The sequence below is a fragment of the Anomalospiza imberbis genome, unplaced genomic scaffold (assembly GCF_031753505.1).
Source record: "Anomalospiza imberbis isolate Cuckoo-Finch-1a 21T00152 unplaced genomic scaffold, ASM3175350v1 scaffold_463, whole genome shotgun sequence".
In the NCBI taxonomy this organism is placed as follows: Eukaryota; Metazoa; Chordata; class Aves; order Passeriformes; family Viduidae; genus Anomalospiza; species Anomalospiza imberbis.
Genome location: NW_027100073.1, coordinates 31,259 through 47,590, shown reverse-complemented (window position 1 = coordinate 47,590; position 16,332 = coordinate 31,259). Strand labels below are relative to the sequence as shown.

At 58.8% G+C, this 16,332-nt stretch overlaps 1 protein-coding gene across 1 annotated transcript; it reads left to right on the top strand.

The window, feature by feature from the left end:
- The first annotated feature begins 4,316 nt into the window (after nt 1–4,316).
- On the top strand, nt 4,317–9,673 carry LOC137466894 (leucine-rich repeat-containing protein 37A3-like). Its single transcript, XM_068178511.1, has 8 exons — nt 4,317–4,507; nt 4,764–4,835; nt 5,244–5,315; nt 5,990–6,070; nt 6,348–6,419; nt 7,041–7,118; nt 7,561–7,680; nt 9,598–9,673. The coding sequence occupies exons 1-8, from the start codon at nt 4,317–4,319 to the stop codon at nt 9,671–9,673; spliced, it is 762 nt and encodes a 253-aa protein (XP_068034612.1).
- Nucleotides 9,674–16,332: the final 6,659 nt, after the last annotated feature.

Sequence of the window (16,332 nt, the reverse complement as noted above, 5' to 3'; positions counted from 1 at the left end):
ACCAGAGTCTTTCCTGTGCAGAGCAACTCCTCCTGGAGCCCCGCAGCCGCGCAGGTGCTGCTGCTCAGGACTCCCCTGGCTGTGTTTCCAACACGTCGCGTTTGGGGGAGCCCTGGGAAAGCGGCTCCTGAGAGACAGCGCTGGGCACGGCCAGGGGCTCCCAGCCCAACCTGCCATTCCCGCTCCGGCGCTGGGATGGATGGCTTGGGCTCCAGTGCACTCCCAAATTTCTGTGAGCACGAGCAATACCTCTGTGTTCCCAGAACAGTCTCCTCTGCTGATGGCTCTGCCCTATTTTTCCCCGCTCCCTCCCCACAGTGGCTGGTGAAGAACCCACTCTCATCCTCTCCAGTTGCCTTTTGCATGCAGGGCTCGTTCCCTGGATTGCCAGCCATTGCCATCCCTGCTGGGGCTCCCCATCTTCCTTAGGCTCTGCTGACACACCCCTGAGCAGGGAGAGGTGCTGGCACCTGCTGCAGCCCTCCCTGGCCAAACCTCCCTGCTTACAGAGCAGGAGCAGGGGCCTCTGGGGATGGGATGTCCAGAAGCCTTTTTCTCCCCATTCACCTCGCTCACTCCGTTGCTTTGCAGCGTTGGAAATTGCCCCTTCCCAACTCCTCCAGCAGCTGCTTCCCAGACAGGGCAGAGCACAGGCAGCCCTGCTGCCCACAGCCTCCATCACCAGCTGCTTTCTCGTTTTATCCCTATTTTCCCTCTCTGATTTTTTCAGGTTCTGTGTAAAACTGCCGCGGAGAGGGAGGAAGGATAACAAGGAGGCACAGAATGTAGAGCAGAAAAGGGCAGGGAGCTCCTCCCAGTGCTGCCCATTTTCCTTGACTGCCCGTGCATCCTTACTTTTAAAAGTCCTTTTCTCGCTTGGATCTTTCTGGACTTTTTCTCTGTTCAGGAAATCTGAAATGCCATTGGTTCAATGCAGCACGGATGTCTGTGAAAGTGACAGAAAAGCATTTCAGGAAGAGACATAGTGTGAAGAACTTGAGTGACTGGAAGATTTTCAAGAGGCTGAAGAAGTTAATGGGATGCCAACAACTCTTCGCCTCCTGTTCTACAACAGGAACTGCTGAGACTCTCCTTGGATGCTGCTTCGTTGGCCGTTGTTATTTCCTTGGATGCCTTTTCCTTGACTGTTATTTTCTTGATGTCACTGCTGAGGGAAGGCCGGAGGGTGCTGCAGGCAAGCAAAAGCTTGGGACCCTGAAAGGAGGCATCAGTACCTCAGGGTTTTCCTCATCCCTTGTGGCAATGTTTCTCCCTGCATTCAATAAAAACAAAGTTTGTTCTTGTTCCTCCTGGTGTTGCTGATGTATTTGTAAAAGCAGTTTCTGTTCTCCCTTATGGAATTGGGCAAATTCAGTTCCAGCTGGGCCTTTGCTTTTCTACCTTTTCTCCCTGCATGCCCCAATGACATCCCTGCCATCCTCCTGTGGTGCCGCCCTCCTTCCAAAGCTGTACATTCTGTGTTTCCCCTGAGTCCCAGGCAAAGCTTCCCGCTCAGCTGCTCTGCTTCCTCACCAGCTCGTCTTTGGGCATATGGGCACGGCATGTTCCTGCCTGTGCCTTCAAGGATTTCTCCTTGCGCAATGTCCAGCCTCCCTGGGCTCCTCTGCCCCTCAGGACAGCGTGCGCAGGGAGCCTCTCAAACAGCGTGCCCAGGGAGCCTCTCAAACAGCGTGGCTGGACTGACTCACCCTGGGCAGCCCCCCCAGCCTGGAGGGAGCTCGTCCACATCGTGATTGTCCCGGCCCCAGAGGCCCAGAGCCTCCACCGTGTTGTGTACAGGGAGCTGGGAAGGTGAGATGGGCCAGGAGGGGATTCCCCTGCTGCCCCCAGCAGGGACCTGTTTCCATTTCCCCGCTACCTCTGCCAGCCCCGGTGCCACTGCCTGGCTCTGGCACTGCCAGCAGCCCAAGACCTGCGCCAGCTCTCTCTGGGTCACATATTCTGGCCACGCCTCACTGAACAGTGGAAGCCACAGCTGGATTCTCATCCGGGAGGCCAATGAAGACACATGAAGAAGGAAAACACATGGAGAAGGAAACCGTCTGCCTTCCTCCTTGTTTCCAGCTTGGACATCTCTTCCCAATCCACTTCCCGCATGCATAAATTCTTTGGGGTCTTCCCCAGATGTAGATGTGCATTCCCACAGCTGCTGCTCCCCTTGGCATTGCCTGTGCCCTTCTGTCTGCCTGTGCCCAACAGCTGGCCCTGAACTGGTGGTGCAGGTTACAACGAGCGTCACCCGGCGCCCTCAGTCACCTCCCCGCTGCTCAGCACTTGCGTTTCTCTCCCAGGCCCCTGCTTCAGATGCAACGTGGTTTCCAATTCCAAAGAGGCCTTAATGGATATCTTTGGATGTCAAAGAAAGAGGCCTTGCAGTAGTGCTTCTAGACCATCCCAAGGCCCCTGTAGCTTTCCAGGGTCAACGCTTTTGTGTTCCAGATGTCTCCTGTGAGCACAAGAGCTCTGGGTGGTGGGTGGGAAGGGGAATGGCCAGTGTCCTCCTGCAGAGGCCATGGCACTGGTGTCCCCATGGTGCTGGCTTGGAGCTGCACAAGCAGAAACGCCCGCTCGGCATCCCTGAGGTTTTTTGTCCTCCCTCACACCCGCCTGGCTCCCAGGCTGATGGTTGCATTGCTGCACCTCCTGCTGAAGGGCTGCTGTCATTGAGCAGAATCATCTTCTCCAGGAGGATTAATGCTCATGCATGAAATGCACCTTTGTCAAACATGGCTCACAAGAGCCTTAAAATAGTGTCAGGGTGTCCGGTCAGACTGGAAACACAGACATCAGGGAGGAATTTCTTCATGGAAAGGGTGGTCAGGCCTTGGAAGGGGCTGCCCAAGGTGGTGGTGGTGGTGGGGGACTCCCCATGCCTGGAGGGGTCCAAGGAACGGCTGGAGGCGGCACTGAGTGCTCTGGCCGGGCTGCCAAGGTGGGGATGGGGCACGGGATGGACTCGCCGAAGGCGGAGGTCTTTTCCATCGCCAGTGACTCTGGGGCTCCGTGCCTCTGTGGCCAGGCCTGGAGGCCGCCCTGCCCCAAGCGCTGCCGGAGCCGCCCCGGCCCGAGCTGTTGGCCCGCGCGTTTCCCCTCAGGCCGGGGGGGCCGCGCTTCCCGGCCGGGCCGGGGCGCCTCTCTGGGCGCTGCTTGCGGGGCTGTGCCGGCCTCCCCAGAGCTGTCCGCGGCTTCCTTTGCACGGCGGTCGCTGCCCCTCGGTGTCTGCCGGCGCTGATGTGGCGCTCCGGCCGCGGCGGGAGCTCTGCCGCCGGTGTCCCGGCGCTGCCGCCTCCAGAGCCCGGGGGCCGGAGCGCTTCGCCTCAGGGGCTCGGCTGCAGCGGCGCTTGCAGCGGGCTCGGCCCGGCCCGGCCGCCGCCGCTGCCGGTGCATGCGCGCTGAGGCGGAGCTGCCGCCCCTCAGGCTCGCAGCGCTTCCCGCCACTGGCGCTGCGGCTCCCTCAGGCTCTCCCGGCGGACATTCCGACATTGCCCGGCTTTCGGGAAGCTCCCCGCGCTCTCCCGGCGCCAGGCGGGCTTTGGCCCTGGCTGGATGCCGGGTGCCCGGCCCCAAAGGCGCTGTCACCGCCCTGCGCAAGTGGAGAGCGGAGAGAAAAGCCAGCGAAAGGCTCATGAGTTTACAGACAGAGAGGGAGAGATCCCTCCCCGGTCAGCGTCAGGGACACCACAGACAGAACTTGGGGCTATTAATTACATTTATTACCAACAAAACCAGAGCCGCATAATGAGAAGCAAAAGAAATTTCCAACAGCACCGGCAGCCCCAAACCCATGCCAAAAGCTGGCCCACACAAACCCAGTACAAATGGGAATGGCTTCACAGTGACACAGAGCAGGCTTAGATGGTGTGTCCAGGAGAAATTCTTCCCTGTGAGGGCAGCGAGTCCCTGGCACAGGGTGCCCAGAGCAGCTGGGGTGCCCCTGGATCCCTGGAAGTGTCCAAGGCCAGGTTGGAGGGGGCTTGGAGCAGCCTGGGACAGTGGAAAGTGTCCCTGCCATGGCAGGGGTGGCACTGGATGGACCTCAAGGCCCCTTCCAAGCCAATCCATTCCACGATTCCGCAGACTGGATGGCTCTGAGACAGAGTCATTTGGTGACAGCATGGCCTGAACTGCGGTTTGCTGCGAGCTCTGTTGCCAAGCACCAGCACGGTGACACGAGCAATGCTACAGTGACACGAGAAGGACCACTGTGACATTGGCAGCACCACTGTGACACGGGAACTGCCGCAGCTCCAGCTCAGGCCTGCATCCCAGGTGACTGCAGCCAGTCCTGCCTCGCCATGGACCTGGTGATGCGTCTCGTGCGCGCTCTGCTCCTGCCGGCCCTGCTGCTGGCAGTAGCCCCCTGCCCGGGAGCGGCCAAGGAGCTCTGCCCAGAGCCCTGCCGCTGCCCAGGCCGTGGGCTGAACTGCGGCCACGCCGGCCTGGCCACCGTGCCCCCGGCCAGCCGCCGCCGAGCCCTGGCCGTCCTGTGAGTCCCGCGGCCCCGCAGAGCCCTGCAGCTGCCCCTCCTCGGCTCCCTGTGTCTGCAAAGCCCACCTGGGACAGCCGGGGCGCTCCCTGGCCAGAGACATGTGGGGGATGTGGGGGCCTGAGCTCAGCATGAGGGTGAAGCCGGGCTGGGCACGCTGTGCCTTCTCCAGGCAAAGCCCGCTTCCAGCTCAGCAGCCGAATGGCAGGGAAATGGGTTTTCCTGAGGGGGGACCGGGTCTGTCGTCTCTTTGCAGAGATTTCACTGGCAACTCCATTGCTGCTGTTGGAAAACAAGCTTGGAAGGACTACCCATGGACTGAGACCTTGTAAGTGCCCTGCAGCATTTCAAATGGCAGGAGTTCGGGGATTTCCCCTCCTTTGGTCTGGGGCTGGAGCAGCAGCCCCCACACCACCCGCTTCCATTGGAATTCGAAGCTCAGCCCGGCTGCTCTGCAAGGAGGGGTGTGAATCGCCACAGCTTCCCAGCACGGCAAGAACTGCCGCGAGTCTCTTGCAGCCCAGGGCACCATCCCCGTGTCTGTCTGCACAGGGATCAAGCTGTGCTCAGCTTCAGCCGGCCAGGAGCAAGGGCCTGCTGTGGCCAGAGTGGGGACGATGCCTGCCGTGACCCAAGGAGATGCTTCAGTCAAGCTGCTGCAGGGGATTTTCCCACGACAATCCCATTTGCTGCTGGCCAGCAGCCTCTGTCACAGTGTCCCTGTGTCTCCTTGCAGAGTGCTCAGGGACAATGAGCTGCGGGCAGTGAAGAGCCATTCCCTGGAGGGGCTGTTCCTGCTGAAGCACCTGTAAGCACCGTGCCCTGCCCACGGCGGCGGGGGCTCCTGCCTGCCCCTCCCTGGGGCCCCGGCTGCTCAGCCCGGCCGCGGGCAGGTGCCCTTTGTCCCTGCTGGGATCCAGGCTGCAGAGGCAAGTAAAAGCGACAGGGCAAATGGAATTGACGTTTGTTGTTCAACTGGAACAGGGATTTGTCCTGCAATGAGATCCTGTCCATTGAGGGCTTTTGAGCCACTGCCTTTCCTGAAGTTCCTGTGAGTGATCAAGTTTCTTTCTGGTGGTTTTAGCTCAGCCTTTGCACTGGGCACCCTTCCTGTGCAGGAAAATGCTGCTGTTCTTTTCCCCCACAGTCCCTAAATCTGCCCTGCCCAGAGCCCAGCTGAGCTGCAGAGGTCAATGCCGACGGCTGGATGGCCACGCCGGGGGACAGACCCCAGCGGGCTCGTCCAGACGCAGCCATCACAGCAGCCAGTTCTTGCAGCCTTGGCTGCATCCAGGAACAGAAACAGAGTTCAGCACGTGTGCCCTGCAGTTCCCCTCCTGGGCAGGCTACAAACACTGAGAAAGCAGCAGTTTCCTCCCTCTTCCACCTTGGATTTGCACCTGTCCTGCAAAGGGATCTCGCTTTGCCCCCTCCTTCTGTAGGGCAGGGCCGATTCCTTTGTGTGACCTCCTCTTTCCCCAGAAATCTCTCTGGGAATGGCCTCACACGGATCCGCAGCGGAACTTTCCAGGCCTGGCACGGGATGCAGTTCCTCCAGGAGCTGTAAGTGGCACCAGGGCTAAAGGCACGCCAGGGCGAGTCTCTGCAGGGTCTCTGCCGGGTCGGTGGGCAAAAGCAGACTTGCCCTCGGGAAAGTCCTGATTCCGACTGTGGATGTCAGCCAGGGAGCGCCAGGAGTGTGCAGCTGCAAAGGCCCCTTCCCCTGCCCTGCTCACCTCCTGCAAGGCTTCCTTGAATGCAGCCAGGCCGTCCCCACGTGCCCGGCACACCCAGCTCCCATCCTCGCCATCAGCCCTGACAGAGCTCTGTTGTTTCTCAGGATCCTCAGCCACAACCCGCTGGCTGTCATTGCTGACGCTGCCTTCTTCAAGCTGCCCTCAGTGAGCTCTCTGTAAGTATTGGCTCATTTGGAGCAGATCCAGAGAGCTGTGTCTCTCTCGAGTGCCCTGTTCTCAGGAAAGCAGCACAAGTGCCCGAGCAAATCTGCCCCTTGCCCAGCCTGAGTCTGCTGGAGACACAACTACCCCGGCTCCAGCAGAGCGAGGCAAAGGCCAAGCAGTGCTGGTGTGTCCCCAGCTGCAAAGCAACCCAGGAACTGGGACACAAACTTTCAGGGATGAGAGCCCATCCAGCTCTGGGGCCAGGTGGAGTGGCCGCAGGGCTCTGGGAATAAACTGCACTCCTGCCAGCAGCTCCAGGCTCCTGCCTCCTTCAGGGACTCGGCTGCCCTCAGGGGAGAGCAGCAGGAGTGTCGGGAGAGGGGCAATCCTTTCTGGTGGCATCTGTCTGCCACGAGAGCTGCAGGATTGCCCTCCTGATTCTGACGGGCTGGTTTCGAGCAGGGCAAGGCAGAGGGAAGCTGGGCTCTGGAATGGCTTCTCTTGGAGCAGGCTGAAGTGGATGCCTCTGCCAGCAGCACCACCATCATCAGGGGCCCTGGGCCCTCTGCTCTCAGAGCAGAGTTCTGGCATCGTCACCCCAGAATTTCACGAGCTCTTTCCAATGCTTGCAGAGACCTGAGTGCCACCCAAGTGACCCCACAGACGCTGCTGCTGCTGCTGCTGCAGTCCACAGTGAGCTTGGAAACCCTGTGAGTGTGTGAGCCCCAGCCACCAGCAGGCCCTGAGTGCTGGGACAGGGGCTCTGCTTGGGAAACAAATCTGTGTGCCACGCAACCAGAACGAGCTCAGTAAGCTCAAGAGTTGCTGTTCCTTCTGGGGACGTGCCAAAACTCACCAGCTCAGAGGCAGAATTTCACCTTTCGGGGTGACTTGCTGCCGGTTTCTCAAAGGGGAGTTTGAACTCCAGGCGGGTGCATTTCCGTGTCACATGGTATTTTGGGAGCACTTCTACTTTCCAGGTTAAAATCCCCTTTTTAATGTTTTGCACTGGGAGTCAGGGGCCTTTCCCAGAGCTGTGGCACACAGTGAAGCACAAGCCCCACGCGTGGTACCCGTGTGTTCCCTGAGCTGGGCTCTGAGCCATGGACTGGGTGGCCAGGTGTTCCTCCAATAATCCCCTCTTGTCTTTAGCCAAGTGCCCAAGGAGGCGGCCTGCTGCCTGTGCCAGGAGCGTCCCCCGGCCCGAGAGCCCCTGCAGGACCATCCAGTTCCTGTGCCAGAAGCTGTGCGGCACCAGCGCCCCGCAGTGCGGTCAGTGTCCGGCGGGGCTGGGGGAGCTCAAATCTGCCACTTCTCCTGAGGCTGGGGAGATGCTGCAGCACTGCCCTGTGCTGGGGGGTCCTGATCTCCCCTTGGAGTACAGGCCTTGGACAGAACACCTTGGGATGGGAACTTCCTGGTGATTGTACGTATCTTGTGTGTCACATACTGTCTGGAGAAGGAACAGCTCGCTGGGCCCCCCAAACCTGCAAATTTCCTGTGCTCACCATGCCCCCAGGCAAGGAAAGCAGGAATGCCCCGTCCCCTTCCCTGGTGCTGGAAGGCAGTGTCTGCCATAAAGCCCCCAGATTCCCCTAACAGCCTGGTTTCTGTGCCACCCCACTGGCCACTGCAGGACAAAGGGCAGGGTCCCTGATGTGCTCTGCAGGGTGAACACCAAGCACCGCCATCCCCTCGTTGGCCTGTGCAGGGGGAGCAAAGCACCGTCCTGCTCTAGCTGGGCACAGGGCACAGAACATCCTGTCCACAGCAGGGCCAGGCAAACAGATACAGCCAGGTTTCCAAGGTCCCCAGGGAGCTGCCTTCTCTCCCTGGCTCAGCCCCAGGTTTCCCATAGCACAGTCCCAGAGCTCTGGCGCCCTTGAGGAAGTTTTTCATAGTGTAGCAGCTTGAGCTGCTGCTCTTGGGAATGGCCCCGGAGCAAAGGAGTCCCTGGGCGTTCCTCCCCTGCCAGTCTGCGCCCCCGTTGCCGTGCTGATCTTTCCTCTGGGGTCTCTGCCTCTTCACTGGCTCCTGCAGAGCAACCCAAGCCTGCCCATCTGGAGCTGTGGGAACCTCTCTGGCAGCCATCCCATTCGCCAGGGATGTTTCCTTCCCATCCAAACAGAACCCAGGAGACACCAGGAAAGAACCAGGTCTCTGCTCTGCCCCAGGGGGATAATGGGATGGATTGAAGGGCTCTTCTCCCCTCCACAACACATCCCCCACTCTGCTCTTGCGCTCCCTGGGCTTGAGATGAGCTCCTGCTGCTCGAGGTAACCTCTGAGCCTGTGTTTGTGCCCAGCCGCTGATCTGCTCTCTTGGTGTTCTCCAGCTCGCACAACTCTGCTACAGACACGGGGAGAAATAATGGACATGGACCGACGCAGAGAGCTGAACAGCAGCCCAGTGTTGAGCCTCAAGCCCAAGGAGCCTTCGCTGGGAGATCATGGAACTGTGACGCTCGCGGTTACCCTGACCCTGAGCACTGAGGGTGATGTCAGCAGCCTGGACAGTTCCAGAACAAATTCATATCCCCCTCAGCATCTCTTGGGGCACAAAGGCAAAACAAGCGCTGATGACCTGAGGGCCAAGCTCAGGAAGAAGCTGCACAAGGCTGAAAGCATCAAGAGTGCAAAACCCCTTGTCCCACACCAGCCCCAGCCTGCCAGGCTGAAGCATGTGGTGGACAAGACACCCTCAAGCTGGGATGACAAGCAGCAGGAGTCACATTTGAACCGGCAAGCATTAAACCCCTGGGATGTAGCTGGGGGGTTAAGCCCCACTCATGACAAGTCTCTTGACAGACCCCTCAGAGGTGAGGTGGAAGGTCAAGCTCCAAGGCAGAACTCCATTATGACTATCAAAGAGCAGCAGGACAGCCAGCAAAAGCAAATGGACTCAAGACTGAATTGGCAAATACTAAACCCCTGGGATGTAGCTGGTGGGTTAAACCCCACTCATGACAAGTCTGTAGAGAGACCCCTCAGAGACGAGGTGGAAGGTCAAGCTCCAAGGCAGAACCATGTCAATTCTCACAAACAGCCAAAGAAGCAGGGCAGCCAGTATTGGGTTGGACATAATCGGCTTTTCTACCAGGTGTTGAGCCCTGGGAAAGCAGAGGGAGAGCCCAAAGTCGAGCAGCGTCTGAACAGGAACCTGGATTTTCTCTCTGACCCGTTGGTTCAGAGCCGCCCCGCTGCGAGCAGCAGAGGAGGAGCCACGGCTGAAGAGGAGCATTCCTCCCTCGGTGGGCACCGCCTGATCATCCCTGACACCACAGACACACCCTGGGAGCAACAGGAAGAAGGATCCAGGGTTCCTCAATAAACCTTGGAGCCCCCAAAGTCCAGACCTTGCACCGGTTCCAGGAGAACGCTGGGAAACCATGGTTGATCACCACCTGCGCTTGCTGGTGCCGGACAAAGGCCTGCAGACATTCATGGCCCACGTGGAGCGAGCTCTGAGGGTAGACTGCAGCCTGCCCCAGCTCAAGCTGGCCTGTGCCAAGATGGTCTCAAAGACCGGGCTGCTTCTAAAGGTGCTCAGTGAGAGGCATGAGAACCAGGGTGCCTATGACCCCATGGGCCGGTGTCCCTCTGCAAGAGAAAATCTCCAGGCGCACAGCTCTGGAGGAGGATCAGGAGCCCACAGAGAAGGTAGGAGAGCTGCAGGCACTGCTGCGTTTGTCCTTCTGGGCAAGGAAGAACTGAAGGAGCGCTCCTCTTGCCCCCCGTGATCTTCTTTCCTCTTCTCCCAGCCAAAGCCAGAGACCATGGACGACACGATCACGTCCGTTGTATTGCTGTCTCTCATCGCAGTCATTTTACTGATACTGAAGGGTGTCTTCCACGTAAGCCAGTATCTTGTTTGACACACAGCTGTCTGTCCTGTAGCTGGATTGCCCAGGTGATGAGCCCCATGTGCCACTGCAGATGCCCCTGCACATGCTGGGTACCACAGGAGATGTTTTTTCCAGGCCTGGAGCTTGTGGCAGCATCCACAGCACCCAGCTCAGCAGGGTGCAGCCTGCCTGGGGGAAGCTTGTCCTGCCTTGTGTCCCAGCTCTCCCCAGCTTTTCTTTGCTCTCCTGCCTTCAGCCACAGCAATGAGCTTGGGAGCTCTGGGAGTTCAGAACAGCTCTTGGAGTTCCTGCAGAGCGGAACAGGAAATTGGGAAGGAAGGACAGGGTCTTTTTAAAATCATTGCTGCTGGCATAGACTTGCACATGTGTAGAACAGGCTGGGTTGGATGAAGGATCTTTTGGTTTCCCATGTTCTGTGGAGTATGACAAGACAAATTTGGTGTTAAAAGTCCGTCTCCTTTCCAAGGTGTGTTCCCGATGTGCTGCAGCTGTTTGTCAACAGCTACTCAGAAGGAAATGGTGGCTGAGAAGGTAACTGCTCCCTGCCCATGCCACTGCCGTGCCACCAAGAGTCTTTCCTGTGCAGAGCAACTCCTCCTGGAGCCCCGCAGCCGCGCAGGTGCCGCTGCCCTGGACTCCCCTGGCTGTGTTTCCAACACGTCGCGTTTGGGGGAGCCCTGGGAAAGCGGCTCCTGAGAGACAGAGCTGGGCACGGCCAGGGGCTCCCAGCCCAACCAGCCCTTCATGCGCCAGTGATACTCCCCAGATGGGGTGCACGTGCTGGGCCAGCCAGGGATGTCCTTTCTGGAGCCCCCATCTTCCTTGGGCTCAGCTGAAATGCCCCCAAGCAGGGAGAAGTGCTGTGCCTCCTGCAGCCCTCCCTGGCCAAACCTCCCTGCTTATTTTCTTTGGTTTTCAGGTTGTCTGTAAAACTGCAAGAGAGATGGGGGAAGAACAAGTACAGGGAGGCAGAGGGTGCAGAGCAGGTAAGGGCAGAGAGCAGATGCCAGTTCTGCTCCTCTGCCTGCACCGCCTGCTCTTCCTCACCTCTCCAAATCCTTCCCTTCCATGGCAATTTCCAGGACTTGCCTGAGCTCAGCGAAGCTGAATTGCTGCTGGTTCAATACATCATGGACATCCTTGACAAAGAGGAAGAAGAATTGCAGAAAGAGAACACAGATGTCTTGCAGGAAGAGATACAATGTGAAGAACTCAAGTGAGGGAGAGAAGACTTTCAAGATGTGGAGAACATGAAAGTAAGATGCCAGCACTTGTTCTCGGACTCCTGTTCTGAGACAAGAACTGCTAAAACTTTCCTTGGATGCCATTTTCTTATCTACTTCCTTGGATCCTAGTTCTTGACTTGGTGGCTATTTCCTTACTGCTGTCTCCTTGAGTCTTTTCTTGCCTTTATTTCCTCAGATGTTGTTTCCTTGCTGTCATTCCAGATGGAAGAAGCCCAAGGAAATGCTGCTCCCCAAAGACAAGGTGCTCCTGCCTGGGCCCTGCCCTGCATCCAGCTCCCCAAGATCTGGACTGCTGACTCCATGACCACTCTCTGCAGAGGTGGGTGCTGCTGGTGAGTGCCATGCTTAGGACACCCCAAAGTCCCCTGGGGACTGGGACAGGGAGGATCCAGGAAGTCCCAGGTGTCCGAAGCACTCACTGCAGCCCAGCCTCTGGAGCCACCGCCTTCCCGGGGCCATGACATCCTGGAGGCACCCTGCACACCTGACAGGGTCCCCCTGCACAGCCCCACGTGCAGCAGTTGTGTCTGTTCCCAGCTGGGAATGCTTTCCCAATAAATGTGGATTTTGTACAGCCAGAGGGTCCTGGAAGTGTCCATGTGGTTGCTGGGCTGTGTCCATTTCTGTGGTGCTGCACACATGTGTGCATGGTTGTGCTTGTGTATGTGGTGCCAGAAGCAGGATTCACATTAGAAGTGACAATCATTGAACCCCTGGGACGGAGTTGGTGGATTAAACCCCACTCATGACAAGTCTGTTCACAGACAACACAGACCTAAGGAGGAAGATCAAGCTCCAAGGCAGAACCATGTCAATTCTCACAAACAGCCAAAGAAGCAGGGCAGCCAGTATTGGGTTGGACATAATCGGCTTTTCTGCCAGGTGTTGAGCCCTGGGAAAGCAGAGGGAGAGCCCAAAGTCGAGCAGCGTCTGAACAGGAACCTGGATTTTCTCTCTGACCCGTTGGTTCAGAGCCGCCCCGCTGCGAGCAGCAGAGGAGGAGCCACGGCTGAAGAGGAGCATTCCTCCCTCGGTGGGCACCGCCTGATCATCCCTGACACCACAGACACACCCTGGGAGCAACAGGAAGAAGGATCCAGGTTCCTCAATAAACCTTGGAGCCCCCAAAGTCCAGACCTTGCACCGGTTCCAGGAGAACGCTGGGAAACCATGGTTGATCACCACCTGCGCTTGCTGGTGCCGGACAAAGGCCTGCAGACATTCATGGCCCACGTGGAGCGAGCTCTGAGGGTAGACTGCAGCCTGCCCCAGCTCAAGCTGGCCTGTGCCAAGATGGTCTCAAAGACCGGGCTGCTTCTAAAGGTGCTCAGTGAGAGGCACGAGACCCAAGGAGCCTCTGATGGCATGGGCCGGTGTCCTCTGCAAGAGAATGTGTCCAGACGCATGGCCTTGCGGAAGGGCAAGGAACTCGCAGAGAAGGTAGGAGAGCCGCTGGACACTGCTGCATGTGTCCTTCTCAGGATGAGTCCTCCTGCCCCTCAATACCTGATGGATGCCCCTGATAAAGAAGAAGAAATCCAGGAAGAGACAAAATGCAAAGAATTCAGGTGATGGGCCAAATAATTTAAGAAGGAGACACGGTAATTGGGACACCAACCATTCACCACCACCTCCTGTGCGAACAAAGGAACTGCCGAGTCTCTCCCTGGGTGCTTTTCCTGTCATTTCTTTGCTGTTACTTGAGTGAGAAGTGCCCCAGAGAAGCAGCAACAGTGAGGGAATGCCGTCACCCCAGGACGAGGTGCCTGTGCCCAGTGACTGCGGTGCATCCCAAGAGGCAGCACATTTATCCCTCTCTGCAGAGAAGGGTGCTGTAGGTGGCCACGAGCTCAGGACCCCGAGAGGAGGCATCAGTACCTCAGGGTTTTCCTCATCCCTTGTGGCAATGTTTCTCCCTGCATTCAATAAAAACAAAGTTTGTTCTTGTTCCTCCTGGTGTTGCTGATGTATTTGTAAAAGCAGTTTCTGTTCTCCCTTATGGAATTGGGCAAATTCAGTTCCAGCTGGGCCTTTGCTTTTCTACCTTTTCTCCCTGCATGCCCCAATGACATCCCTGCCATCCTCCTGTGGTGCCGCCCTCCTTCCAAAGCTGTACATTCTGTGTTTCCCCTGAGTCCCAGGCAAAGCTTCCCGCTCAGCTGCTCTGCTTCCTCACCAGCTCGTCTTTGGGCACATGGGCACGGCATGTTCCTGCCTGTGCCTTCAAGGATTTCTCCTTGCGCAATGTCCAGCCTCCCTGGGCTCCTCTGCCCCTCAGGACAGCGTGCCCAGGGAGCCTCTCAAACAGCCCAGGGAGCCTCTCAAACAGCGTGGCTGGACTGACTCACCCTGGGCAGCCCCCCCAGCCTGGAGGGAGCTCGTCCACATCGTGATTGTCCCGGCCCCAGAGGCCCAGAGCCTCCACCGTGTTGTGTACAGGGAGCTGGGAAGGTGAGATGGGCCAGGAGGGGATTCCCCTGCTGCCCCCAGCAGGGACCTGTTTCCATTTCCCCGCTACCTCTGCCAGCCCCGGTGCCACTGCCTGGCTCTGGCACTGCCAGCAGCCCAAGACCTGCGCCAGCTCTCTCTGGGTCACATATTCTGGCCACGCCTCACTGAACAGTGGAAGCCACAGCTGGATTCTCATCCGGGAGGCCAATGAAGACACATGAAGAAGGAAAACACATGGAGAAGGAAACCGTCTGCCTTCCTCCTTGTTTCCAGCTTGGACATCTCTTCCCAATCCACTTCCCGCATGCATAAATTCTTTGGGGTCTTCCCCAGATGTAGATGTGCATTCCCACAGCTGCTGCTCCCCTTGGCATTGCCTGTGCCCTTCTGTCTGCCTGTGCCCAACAGCTGGCCCTGAACTGGTGGTGCAGGTTACAACGAGCGTCACCCGGCGCCCTCAGTCACCTCCCCGCTGCTCAGCACTTGCGTTTCTCTCCCAGGCCCCTGCTTCAGATGCAACGTGGTTTCCAATTCCAAAGAGGCCTTAATGGATATCTTTGGATGTCAAAGAAAGAGGCCTTGCAGTAGTGCTTCTAGACCATCCCAAGGCCCCTGTAGCTTTCCAGGGTCAACGCTTTTGTGTTCCAGATGTCTCCTGTGAGCACAAGAGCTCTGGGTGGTGGGTGGGAAGGGGAATGGCCAGTGTCCTCCTGCAGAGGCCATGGCACTGGTGTCCCCATGGTGCTGGCTTGGAGCTGCACAAGCAGAAACGCCCGCTCGGCATCCCTGAGGTTTTTTGTCCTCCCTCACACCCGCCTGGCTCCCAGGCTGATGGTTGCATTGCTGCACCTCCTGCTGAAGGGCTGCTGTCATTGAGCAGAATCATCTTCTCCAGGAGGATTAATGCTCATGCATGAAATGCACCTTTGTCAAACATGGCTCACAAGAGCCTTAAAATAGTGTCAGGGTGTCCGGTCAGACTGGAAACACAGACATCAGGGAGGAATTTCTTCATGGAAAGGGTGGTCAGGCCTTGGAAGGGGCTGCCCAAGGTGGTGGTGGTGGTGGGGGACTCCCCATGCCTGGAGGGGTCCAAGGAACGGCTGGAGGCGGCACTGAGTGCTCTGGCCGGGCTGCCAAGGTGGGGATGGGGCACGGGATGGACTCGCCGAAGGCGGAGGTCTTTTCCATCGCCAGTGACTCTGGGGCTCCGTGCCTCTGTGGCCAGGCCTGGAGGCCGCCCTGCCCCAAGCGCTGCCGGAGCCGCCCCGGCCCGAGCTGTTGGCCCGCGCGTTTCCCCTCAGGCCGGGGGGGCCGCGCTTCCCGGCCGGGCCGGGGCGCCTCTCTGGGCGCTGCTTGCGGGGCTGTGCCGGCCTCCCCAGAGCTGCCCGCGGCTTCCTTTGCACGGCGGTCGCTGCCCCTCGGTGTCTGCCGGCGCTGATGTGGCGCTCCGGCCGCGGCGGGAGCTCTGCCGCCGGTGTCCCGGCGCTGCCGCCTCCAGAGCCCGGGGGCCGGAGCGCTTCGCCTCAGGGGCTCGGCTGCAGCGGCGCTTGCAGCGGGCTCGGCCCGGCCCGGCCGCCGCCGCTGCCGGTGCATGCGCGCTGAGGCGGAGCTGCCGCCCCTCAGGCTCGCAGCGCTTCCCGCCACTGGCGCTGCGGCTCCCTCAGGCTCTCCCGGCGGACATTCCGACATTGCCCGGCTTTCGGGAAGCTCCCCGCGCTCTCCCGGCGCCAGGCGGGCTTTGGCCCTGGCTGGATGCCGGGTGCCCGGCCCCAAAGGCGCTGTCACCGCCCTGCGCAAGTGGAGAGCGGAGAGAAAAGCCAGCGAAAGGCTCATGAGTTTACAGACAGAGAGGGAGAGATCCCTCCCCGGTCAGCGTCAGGGACACCACAGACAGAACTTGGGGCTATTAATTACATTTATTACCAACAAAACCAGAGCCGCATAATGAGAAGCAAAAGAAATTTCCAACAGCACCGGCAGCCCCAAACCCATGCCAAAAGCTGGCCCACACAAACCCAGTACAAATGGGAATGGCTTCACAGTGACACAGAGCAGGCTTAGATGGTGTGTCCAGGAGAAATTCTTCCCTGTGAGGGCAGCGAGTCCCTGGCACAGGGTGCCCAGAGCAGCTGGGGTGCCCCTGGATCCCTGGAAGTGTCCAAGGCCAGGTTGGAGGGGGCTTGGAGCAGCCTGGGACAGTGGAAAGTGTCCCTGCCATGGCAGGGGTGGCACTGGATGGACCTCAAGGCCCCTTCCAAGCCAATCCATTCCACGATTCCGCAGACTGGATGGCTCTGAGACAGAGTCATTTGGTGACAGCATGGCCTGAACTGCGGTTTGCTGCGAGCTCTGTTGCCA

What these genes read in the sequence shown, in the direction of transcription:
- LOC137466894 (XM_068178511.1), top strand. Translation starts at nt 4,317, where the DNA reads ATGGACCTGGTGATGCGTCTCGTGCGCGCTCTGCTCCTGCCGGCCCTG. An exon ending in TACCCATGGACTGAGACCTT is followed by an intron (nt 4,836 to 5,243) that starts GTAAGTGCCCTG and finishes GTCTCCTTGCAG; the next exon opens with AGTGCTCAGGGACAATGAGC. An exon ending in CTGCCCTCAGTGAGCTCTCT is followed by an intron (nt 6,420 to 7,040) that starts GTAAGTATTGGC and finishes CAATGCTTGCAG; the next exon opens with AGACCTGAGTGCCACCCAAG.